The sequence below is a fragment of the Colletotrichum fioriniae genome (genome assembly GCF_027942845.1).
Source record: "Colletotrichum fioriniae strain IMI 355084 chromosome Unknown scaffold_12, whole genome shotgun sequence".
NCBI lineage: Eukaryota > Fungi > Ascomycota > Sordariomycetes > Glomerellales > Glomerellaceae > Colletotrichum > Colletotrichum fioriniae.
This window is the reverse complement of record NW_027076848.1, coordinates 983,049-994,781: the sequence shown is the minus strand read 5'-3', so window position 1 is coordinate 994,781 and position 11,733 is coordinate 983,049. Positions and strand designations below refer to the sequence as shown.

The window sequence follows — 11,733 nt, the reverse complement described above, 5'->3', positions numbered from 1 at the left end:
GCTGGAATTCAGTGCTTCTCCGTCACATCCGTCTCCAGGTCCACCGAATATCAACGGGGTGCGTGACACTCTGGCCCGGGGTTGTGTTTTTCCCCGTGGAGACGAACGCGGCCGGGGATAGCGAATAAGCAGCATTGTATATCTCGGACGGACGTCCTCCCCCGTGGGCCCCCCTCTTCTCCTCTGCTTTGTCCAGGAATTCGAAGTTCCATGGTTGACACATTTGCATTAGCGACGCATTTCGGATCTGCCCTCCAGGCGCCGGGCAAAGGCCGATGGGCAGACCCTGCTTATGGAAGTTCCGATTGCGGCTCTGGGTAAGCTAATAACCCCCGAGGGGCCAAGCCAGCCGACGGGCCGAATGCCAATTCCGTTGGCTGCATATGCAGAAACGAGGATCCCAAGTCTGATGAGGGCAATGGACTCTTCCGGGGATGATTGTGTTGAGTTATGTAAGCGGCTTCACTCATTGGCGGCAATACGCTCACCCGTAAAGTAAACTTTTTCTCGTTTGTGGTCGTGTTGGATAGCGGATTATGCAGAGGAGGCAAAGTTGCTTGACTCGGTGGTTGCGGTGTATGATGTCAATTGTGTCTGTGCATTTCAAATGCCGCCGTAAACCCGTTAGTATGACGAGCCCCGTTAGCGTATTCATTCTTCCTCCCCTGATCATGAAACCTGAGTACTTGGACTGGTAAAAAAAAAACACTCATCAACAAGATGCCGGACGCTCCCAGTTTTTTCTGAGGTTTTCCTCTTTCCTTCGCTCTTTTTCTGTTTGTTATTCACAGTTTGGATCTTTGACGAAAGAGTAGCTAAATGTAAAGCAAAGGTTAGAGGACGTTGAGTTCCTGGGTGAAGATCGAAACATTCTCTTTTGCCTGAATTCTTCCCGAAACTTTATTAGATCCGCTGAGGCTCTTTGCCCCTTGGCGCCTGAGATGGCTTGCCAAGGCCCGGCAACCGTCGCCCTAAGGCCTCGGCCACCGCTCTTGGCGAGACGCTTAGCCATGAAAATTTGAGCCTCCCGCCTGGGCATCTCTTGGAACCGTTATCTTTCCATATTACAGCCAAGAAACAGAATTTTCTCAACCCCTGATGGCGATATCGCTGTTGGAAAGTTGAGGTGTTTTGTTTCCGCGCTGAGCGGAATTCGTCCTACAAAGTACTTCCTTGTGCAGTTTGGAGGATATTGGGCAATGCAGGATGCTGGCCTGAACTTGGCGGGATTGAGTCGTTCTTGCTGCGTCTGCATGCGAACTGCAGTGGACATCATCCAGCTTAGTCTGTTGAGGAGAAGGGAACACTTTTCCCGAGCTCCGTGTAGATTGGAAAAACGAAAATGACCCCCCCATATCTGTTGAGTGAAGCTGTTGAGACTTGAGAACATGTTCATCGTCGCTTCGAATACAGTTCTCGCCACAAGGCGCTGCAAGCGCTATTTTCCGTACAGATTGGGGTCGCATCGCCAAGAGTGCCAAGGCTTATTCTGGTATTCATTCTTCAGAGCCGCAATCCGAAGTCCGCGGCACCTATTGGCTCATTTGGTTCCTCATGAATAGCACACATGAAAGTCCATTGCTCCGAGTCGGTGCACTGGAATACCCCGAGATATCTTACGCGAATTCTCTTTTAATAGAAAGGTCAAGTAGTTCCGAGATCGGGCGTGCTACAGAACGCACGTGGGATTCACGAGAGGCTGCGCAAGATGTGCATGGTACCCCCACAGCGTGTTGCGCATCTGCACAATCGATGCTTTGAAGGCGGAGAAATACGACGAAAGCAGCCGGTAAGGCATTTAAAAGATTCTGTTCTAGCCATATCCGTGTATTTGCCGGAGCGGGCTGCTCTCTCCTCCTACTCCTCTGTATCCTGGGAGCGGCTGGGTAGACTTCAAATTTTGCGGAGCGAACATAGTAACGGCAGTGAGCGAAATCGATTTTCCGTTCTTCAGCTGATATTACAGCACAATCCTTGTGGTCTTGCAATTTCTCAAAGCGAAAGAAGCTCGGAAATGCCGTGGGCTCGCCAGAACGTAGGCCGTCACCCCTGAGTAAGACACGCTCGCTCACCCGCTGTACCCACCGCCTTCTTATGAGTTGATGCAGCATGCGACCTAAACAAACATTTACGCTTCTAGCAACTACATATGAATAACTCAAGATTGCTCATGCTTTGAGAAAAATGTTCACCATCATCTTCCCTGTCTCATCCGAAGAGAGTTGAGCCTACAGCGGATTAGTAGATGCACTTCTGGATTCTAGACTAAAGTGACATAGCCGTCTACATTTAATGACGCGCTTGATGAATTATGTAGTCATTTTGGTCGCCTCAGTTCGATAAAGTGGCAATTTAGGCATTCATATCTTCTCGCATTTTGTCAGCGACTCTATTAACACTTACCAGGAGCCCAAAGTAGAGCAAAGGAGCAGCACAAACAAAGGAAACGGCTCTGGATAGTGTTAGATGACCGACTATCCTTTCGATTTTGCAGTCATAGGGGAGCACTTCCAAAAAGTTGGAGACAGACTTGCTGCGATGGTGGTAGATGCGAAAATTGAGGTTGTTTCATAATTGTATGATGTATGCTCAAGTGGACTATTTCAATGATGCGGCACTTCGCAGTCCCAGTACCTCCTTACTGTATGTAGCGCATATCAAAACCCCATCGAGGATAAACAGGGTAAATTATCTTCAGATCACGTTGTTCGCACAAGTTTGTCAGAACATATATTTGCGACTCATTGACCTTTCATCTTGGTTTATTAGAAAAGATCCTGTATATCCAGATCATCTTCGGGCCACCAGAGTCGCAGATCGTCACTTCACAACGGGCCATCAAATGCAATATCATCCTGCAGCTCGCCTTTACCGATCAAGGTATCCTGACATCAAAGCAAAGGAATGTCCTATTGCTTCAACACTGGTGTTTCATGTCTCAGATGATGGCAATTATAAGATCCAGACTTGAAGTAAGACGGGGAATGAGGAGCCCCGCATGTTTATAGCCAAGTAACGTCCGAAAATGATTTAACCATACTCACTTTGAGATATAGTACCAGGACTAACCAATACAGGCATCTAAAGCAAGGCATAGTGAACATCAGATTCTTTTGGATCAAAGTGCACAAGTGATACCACGAACGGTCCAACGAACTCAACCAGAGCATAGCCCAGTTATTAGAATATCGAGTCGTCAGCGGGAAAGGCACGTATCAAAGGCGGTATGGGCCGCGCAAAAAGCCTCTCCGACCACCTTACTTCGACTTCAGAAGCTGAGGAACTTAAACTTCGTCCTCTCCCTCCTCCTTACCATCCTATACACTCAATATGATATGCGATGTCAAGTGTCGGCCTAATGAAAGCCTGTCCTAATGCAGTGTATGCCAACGGTGATGGTCGTTCTGGACACGAGTTGCGCTGCTGCATCTTCGACGGTGATATATCTCCAGACAATTTACAAGTGTCCGCTGAGTCCTGGCACATATGGGAGAGTGTACTGTATCAATTCTGGCAAAGCTTTGATAGTACAACAGCAATCGAGTCAGTCGGTCCATCTACATCAGTTCCTGACATTAGGCAATTTATAAGGTAATCTCTATGCGTGCCACATCGGACATCCATGTGATAAAGATAAATCACATCGTACATCACTCACTGACGTACAGAAAGTGTTGCTAGGAACAACGAATTATCGTGTAAGGTTTGACGGATACTGAAGTCAGCTCAGTACATTTGTATTTTCTATAATATCCATTGGATAGCTCCGTTCGACCAGAGGACTTTGCCGGAATTCAGTCCTTTCTAACAACCTAAAGCTGACACAGAATGTGTCCCTTAACTTGATGAAGTTTTCGCAGAAGATCCTCATTTCAGGAGGACATCGTTTAACTCAACAGGCGCTCTGAAGTACCGGGAATATCCGAGCTGAAATGAGCGCGAAATATTGAATAAATGCAAGGCAAAGTTACGCACAACCAAATTACTTTCAGTCCATAATGGTAAACCCCTTTATATAGACGACTTGAACCTGCTGCAATTACTTCTCCACCTGATTTTCCTTCAAACATAAGAGAATGTTTGAGTATCATGGCTTGAACAGGTCTGCATTGTCTCTTGGCGTCTGCTTAACGTGCCATGCCACTGATCATTAGATTAACCCCCAAGGCAGCAAAGCTCATTGAGAACCCTTCTCATACTAGCACGAACTGTTGTAGTTACAGGCCACTCCAAAACGCCGAAAGAATGAATAATTCTCTGGATTCAGGAGGAGAGACACTCGTTTCCCATCTTGAATACTCTGGCATAGCTTGAGTTACACAGAGCTACTTAGCGAATCCGTAGAACGCCGAGTACAGCGCCGACGATCCTCGTTCGTGAAGCCCTTCTAGTCTACAACATTTTAAATAGAGCTTCAATAGAAAATCCCTCCAAGACATCAATTGAACCAGATTGTATATGCTTCGTTGGTGTTACCAAGCTGAAGGAATTGCAGATGGAGCGGTCCAGACGAGCAACAAATCGAGAACTCTGCAGGGATTACCCTGCTTGTTTCTGTCAAGACGGGAAGCAATTAGATCCCGGAGGGGTTAATCGCCGGACCCTTGAAGAAATCAACTCTCCATTCACCACTTAGAAACGCTGCTGATTTGAAAATACTCAATCAGAAAAAGACGAAAGAGAATACTGGAATAGATTGATAAGGGTGAATCAGCAATAAACAGGGGAACAGAGATTTTGCATGCCCTTCCTTGCGTGATATTTGATGAAGTTGCAAGGTTGTCAGCAAGCAGGCCCAATCAGGCATACTTTCGCGCCATTTTCACTCTAAACCAAACAAGCTCCTTACCCCACAGACCATAATAGCTTATTCGCACCTTAAAATTTTGCATGGGTTGCCTGAGCTTCCGGGCAGTTGCCGCCTGCAAGGCATCTGCTTCCGGCAGCTCCTATTCGATCACCTGCCCTTCTCACCCCTGAGAGATCGGTCGATGTTGCCGGCCATGCGCGTATGAAAGGAGCTAGACGTTTTCAATGACTATGATTCCGTCCTCCGCGGACGAGCGAACACATAGAGTAGAAGGGGTCTCGCTTTGATCTCAGTCTGATTACGGGAGGGTTGGACTCGGTGATACTACTTAGTACTTCTCTCTGGTCCAAATCCGATGCTCACTTAGTTGGAATCAGTCAAATGCATAATCAACGCGCTCAAGTAGTCAAGATGGGTAGTTTAGCCATAGCATATGTACTTGGTTTTATTGCTTAAATCAAGCTGTTAATATCTACATGAAGTTCATGAAACTGCCTCAGTCCACGCAGTTGCCGACAACATCATTTACAAGTCATCGATCAAGGGGCTAAGGCCCTGAGCAGTGCCAAGGCGGTCCTCGAGCCAGAAGCGGAGTCTCTCAACAGCCGCGCGGTCAGACATCCACTTGCCAAAGGCGGTAGGGTCAGTACCGGGCATGTCGAGGATAGCAGGGTAGTTGGCTGGGGGAGCGACGTCGCCGCGGACGCTCCATCCTCCGCGGGCGGTCTGGAACTCGGAGCTGAGGAGGTAGGCGTGCAGGAGCTTAGCACCCTCGGGGTGGGGGGCGTCCTTGAGAATTCCGCCAGTCTGGGGCCAAGAGACGAACTGACCCTCGATGGGGTGGGAGACGTTGATGGGCGCGGTAGGAGTCAGGCTACCGGAGGAGGTGAAGGTGGCTCCCCACTGAGTGCCGTTCTGGCCGAGGATGGTGCGGGGGGTCTGAGTACCGCGGACCCAGCGGGGGTTTAGGGCGATGAGCTTGTCGAGCCAAGCGGAGCCATACTGCTTGAGACTACGTAACGTTGTTAGAACTAAGTGCCGACAGTAAGCTAGAGGTGGCGTAACTTACATGAGGTCGAATGCAAAGAGAACGGCATCGTCATCGTTGGGGTAGGTCAGGACGAGCTTGTCCTTGAGGTCGGGGTTGACCCAGTCCTCCCACTCGATAGGAGCCTTGATGCCGGAAAGCTTTCCATTGTGCCACTGACCAGCCCAGGCAATGATGAAGAGGCCATAGTATGCGGCGGTCTCGTTGTTCTTGAACTCGGGAAGGATCTGGTCGTATCCAAGAGGAGCGTAGTCCAGGAGCGCACCCTCAGATGCCCAGCGAGGGTAGTCGTGGAGGGTCTGGAGGATAATGCTGTCGACGAAAACGTTCTTGGCGGCGAGCTGATCATCCAAGTTACCGTCATGGTACTTGGAAAGATCGACGGTAACGTTAAGGGTCATGCCGGGGAACTTCTTCTCAAAGTTGGTCTTCAAGGAGTTCTGCTGCGTCAACTCGTCACCTCCGTGCCAGAGGGTGACAACACCACCCTCGGCGAGGGCAGCTTGGTAGATCTCATCGATAGTGCGGGTCTCAACTTCAGCGGCGGCGTTGATCAATGCCTGAGTGCCCAGAAGGGCGAGGGCAAATAATGAGCGAACCATAGTGACAGACTTGGATTGATCGGAAGAAAGAAAGAACGCGTGAAAAGCCGTTGATGAGCCAGTTACATGATTGAGCATCGCAGTCCTCTTTGCTCCTTCTTATACAACTGCGCATAAAGACACTCCCGCCCCTTTTCTTTTTGACTTACAAAGTGTCCGTAGGCCAGTGACACCATCTCATGATACCTTCCTAGAACCAGCCCCCGGCCGCCAGTCATGCTACACGAACATCCATGTTGTAGAAAGCTACTGGCGAAGTCTACCGCGCGCTTCATGACGAAAGCAGCGGGAGGTGCCGTTGATAGATGAGACGATCCACGACCGTCCTTCCAGATTGGTCCACTCGTCCCATCCTTAGTTCCTGGTTCAGTATTGATCGATGTATCTACAACGTACAGGGCAGCGTACGTGTAGACGGCGGTATGGCGTACAGACTACAGAGTAGTAGTATGTGCGGGATAAAGCCGCTCCAAGCCTTTAACGAGTCAAGTCTCGTGCCCCCCACGGAGTTTGTATCCAATCCGGAGGCTCGTCCGATGAGCATCCCATCGGAGGACTCCGGCGTCGGTGGGATGGCGGAGTGGAAGTCTCCACCGGGCACCCAAAGAACCAACCAGGAAGCTAATTTGACCGGGATCTTCCCATTCGTCATCAGGGGTATAGCGGAAGGTATTTGATTCCGGCTCAACGGTTCCAGCAAACAAGCAAAAATTTGGCTGGATCATGGGGTGGAAGGAAATAAGAAATGTACAGCCCCGTTCATGTCAGCGTACCGCAGCACCCAGGGCAGTGGCGACCAGGGCTATGCGAGAATGAGGTGATCTGCGCCCAGATCTCGCATGAGTCGGGAGTCTAGCCCTGTGCTAAACATGCTTAAATAGCAGTTTTCAAGGTGACGAGAGATGGTTACAGCATAGAGTTGGATCGCCTGGACTCTCCGAAAGGCCGCCCATGGGATTGAATCGTGAAAAGTTGAGAAGAGCGCGACGTTGTTGATTAACAGGCAAGACAACGTTGAGCAAACTAATGTCATGTCAATTAAGATAATGATCCCTCCAGCAATACAGCGAAAAGCAAACGTGCTGTTTCCCCCTCATCTTCCTTACCTTCTGATATGGCATGCAAAACTCCACCACAGGCCTCTTGAAAATCTTTGCTGAAAGCCGGGTCCGAAGCGGATCAATGGCAGTTCATCCGGAATATCGGCACCAAGATCCACCTCAAGCCCGTCACGACATGAAGGCCATAAATCCAGTTTCATATGGATTGCCAATATCAGTAATCTCCCGAATATCTCAGCTTCGGAATGGAAGACTAATCATGGAGTGCACTCTGCTAGTTGCGCCGTACAGCAGCTGCAGGTGTACGAGCGTGTCGGATAACGCCATGTTTCACCGCTCTGCTACGTGATATGTGGAACGTAATATCCATCAAGAGCTGTCACTTTACGAACCTGTTCTCGGTATCGCGTTCATGCAACCCCGTAGTGTTATGATCGTCATGCTAAGCCCGGTTCTGCCGATCTCAATCCTGTAAAGCTTACGACTCCATTGTGGTCTACGAGTCAGTCCTAAAATACCATTGAGGGCTCATAGAGACGGAGTACTAGGATGCGCTCTGTCTCAGTAATATTTCCAAGATTTTCAAGTCTGATCCTTATCGTGGTATACATGTAGGTATTGTGGCTTGGTTGTTTCTTCTAATAAGGTTACTTGACATGACAGGAACCGCCCGTGCTTCATGCAAAACATAACAGGTTACTTATGTTTGGATCACTCTCCACCTTGCACAAACAGTCCTCCAGATCTCCTAATATTCAATACGAGCAAGAAGTCTTAAAGGGCTGTGTGGCAGTGAGTAATTTTGGGCACTTGTTGCCCACTTTGGCGAAAATCTCCTTGATAACACTACACAAGCATGTTATCGTAAGGCAAGAGATTTAGTTGAAAACGTCGCAAAAGTCAATTAAAATTCATCTGCATACTGTAGTCAAAGAGACAGGAAAACTAGAGTGACTCCATGATAAACCCACCGTAGCATTGAAAAATGTATTCTCAACCCGAACATCTTCTTTCCTTTTCCGTTTGAGGAAACGCGAGGTATCGAGTTCTTCGTTAGGCTCATCTTACCCCTGTCCCAGATAGAAGACTTGTAGCAGCCTTCTATCAATGAACTTTCTGTCCGTTCAACCTGTGTGCATCTAAATGCATTGGTCGTAGCCAAAGCCGGTTTTGACGGCTTTTATTGAATGCACTAAGGACGGAGGCTATTGCTTGGTAATTACCTGGCATGACCTAAAGCCTGCCAATCGCTCAATGCCAGAAAGCGAGTCTGAAGGGAAACTTCACGAACTTACTGTCTCCTTTATCTATAAGACGTGGGTTGTTATTGTCTGTGTCCAGTTGGTAGTAAGGGTAATGTGCGTTGAAAGAATCATCATCGAGTATGCGGAAGGTTTCAACGGTGGCAGCCATTATTGCTCCAAGGAAACAGATGATCAGTGCCGGCCGAAAGTCCAAGAGCCTGTCAAATGTCGCGATCGTGCCCCGTCTGTCAGCTGTCAAAGTACGCAACTATTCATGCATTGGCAGCACGAGGATAAAAGCACAGCCACAATTAGCGACGCCAAGGCCTACGAAACGGCAAGAATACGCTGACAGTCACAAAAGATGCAACAAGAAGCTTTGGTAAGCATTAAATATGCGACGCAACTCCAGCCTCGCCAGTGGGGTCATCCCTGAACTATTCATGCAATCCCGCGCAAAGCTCGGTCGAAAGGCAAAAACTGGCAAACGCTAAAAGCTTCCCTCCTGACCACAGGGCTGATGGTGGTTGGGGAATAACCCTGCTGATACGTAACGGCCCGGCCCCGACCTCATTGGGCTTTTACTCGTTGGGTTCAATGTTCAGTCTCAGCTGCGTTGCAGCTGACTTACACTTTTTGCCTTTCTACGCCGTTGTCTAGCAGAATTTTGCGCTAGGTTCGTCTTTAGGTTGCTCTGTAAGCCCGTTAGCCTGAGTCTGTAAGCCAACTCTCGGTACAAGGCAGCGAGCGTAAGAGGGTAAATAGCACTAGAGAGAAAGTGGCCCTTGTGGCCGATGTTGGCTAGTATCATTTGACAGGCGAGGAGCGTTGATGAGGATACTTCCACGGGCGACTAGAGGTTTTAGTAGATGCTATGAGAGTGAGCAAGATTGAAAGAACCACCTTTTAACATCTCTCACGCGCCTGAGAGAGAAATTGTAGACAACCACGGCTATGGGGCCTTACTAGACGCCAAAGGTGAAGCTAGCTACATGTAGGGTTACGACACACAGTTTACTGATAGACACAGCCGTGGCCTAACGAGTATGGAGTTTGGGTTGAGTATGTTTTAAACCTGTTCAGCACTTTCCACGTAATCATCCCAGAAGATAGAGACTCAGAATTTGAATTAGATAAGAATAATTGAGATGCTACTGCTTCCAATCTCGCATTATCACGGGAAAATCGCTACGGTGGGGCTGTCGTTCACGAAGTACTCAAGGACGAATACGAAAGTGTTCGATTCGATTACACGATCCTCCTCTTTCTCGAGCTGATTTCTTTCTCCCCCGCCGCCCTATCACCACGTTCAAATCATCCCCCCTACCCCCGATTTCCTTGCACGTATCATAGTGACAATTTCTTTCACCGTCCACGTCTCCCCCAATCCACCAGAACCCGTATTTCTCGCCGCGATACCCAGCACGGCCGTCATACTGATCCTGCTCCTCTATGCTGAGAACGTCGCAATAGCGCTATCCAAAGCCTCCGCAAGTTGACCAGTGCTCTGTTGCGCAATCGGGCGGGCGATGGCAGGGACCTTGCCGAGTAGGGTGTCACCGAGCGCACCACTGCCAGTCTTTTGTTGCATAAGAGCATCCTTAACGACGGAACTGACACCAAGCTGATCGAACACGGGTTTCTTCTGCGAGAGGTCGCCGAGGGTAGTCTGGACCTGCGTGACGAGGTCGCCGGCAGTCTGCTGGAGGCCAAGTGCGCCAAAGAGACCAACGCTGTCGGCACCGTCGATCATGGATGTGGCCTTTGTGAGAGCATCTTGAGAACCTTGAGCCGCGGTGAGAACAGGAGCCACAGAGTTGGCGTCGTTGGCGGAGATTCCCTTGACGGCGGTGTCGAGCTTCTGGAGAGAGGTCTGGACCATGCCGAGAGCGGTAGTGATGGTATCCTTTTGGCGAGCGACGAGGAGAGGAGCAGCGGTGATCGCCCACGCCTGGAGGGCGACGAGAAGAACCTGGAAGCCGAGCATTTTCGAAGAAGTGAAGATATTAAGATAGTACGAGAGAGGACGTTTGATGGAATACAGGATTCGGAGATCGTTGGTAGGTAGAGATGAGCTTGAATAGTGGAGAGAACGACAACGACTTCCAAACCAAAATCGGAAATGGTGTGCGGCTCTTAGTTCGATTTTATCAATATCTGGGGTAGACTACCCAAGGCCTATTCAGCGCTTGTTTTCTCCCATCACTTTCCATTTCGGGACACACTGGGGGGCGGTGAAGCTTTCCTGTGTTGAATGTGTGTGGTCTACAACTACTTTTCTCCTTCAGCCTTCCTCTTTGGGTTATGAGACGCAAAGGAGGTTCTTGGTGGTTCACCCTGACCGCATGGGGGTCCTAAAATGGTACTTGCTTGGGACGGCTTGACACGCTTGCGTCCATGTAGCGGTAGCCACAAACCGGCTCCGGGCGCCCACCAACCGCCACTGTCTAGGAGGGAGGGAAGCGTTATAACTCATCCGAGTTGTGGATTGCTACTGATGCGTGGGATGACATGTCGATCTCGAAGGATCAACCCTGGCATCAGGGGGGGAGGGGAGGTTGAGTGGGCTCGTTGAGCCGCCGTTGGCCCTACATCTGGCTTCCAGGGAACTATCGCGATAAGCTCATGAACGGGGTGCTTAGTGAACTGCGGGGGGAGCCAATGAACTCAAGCCTCTCGGAACTTTCCTCGCTTTTACCCCCATGGGTACTGTCTGCTCCTCCAAGGGGAAGCACAGGCACAACGATGATCAGCCCAGGCAAGCCGTTGGACTTTGGAGCCAGTATGGTTTTACTATTGAAGCTGAAACGCTTTGTTGCGCGGACCGGCCGTTGTTCAGTCGAAACACCCAACAGAGTTGTGTTAGTGATGCGCCAATCGCAATTCACCAAAGCGCACAATTAGCCAGTCACTGAGTAGTCATGTCAACTAAACGCCAGCAAGCTGCCAAACTGCCAGAAAAAACCTG

General features: G+C 49.5%; 2 protein-coding genes across 2 annotated transcripts; both read right to left on the bottom strand.

Annotated features, from left to right (window-relative positions):
- Positions 1-5,335: 5,335 nt before the first annotated feature.
- Positions 5,336-6,460, bottom strand: N0V96_009489 (uncharacterized protein; the record flags this gene model as incomplete). Its single annotated transcript, XM_053198314.2, has 2 exons — positions 5,336-5,822; positions 5,880-6,460. 2 exons carry the CDS (start codon positions 6,458-6,460, stop codon positions 5,336-5,338), a joined length of 1,068 nt encoding a protein of 355 aa, XP_053044207.1.
- A 3,755-nt stretch (positions 6,461-10,215) lies between these two features.
- On the bottom strand, positions 10,216-10,752 carry N0V96_009488 (uncharacterized protein; the record flags this gene model as incomplete). Its single annotated transcript, XM_053198315.1, has 1 exon — positions 10,216-10,752. One exon carries the CDS (start codon positions 10,750-10,752, stop codon positions 10,216-10,218), a length of 537 nt encoding a protein of 178 aa, XP_053044208.1.
- Between the last annotated feature and the right edge of the window lie 981 nt (positions 10,753-11,733).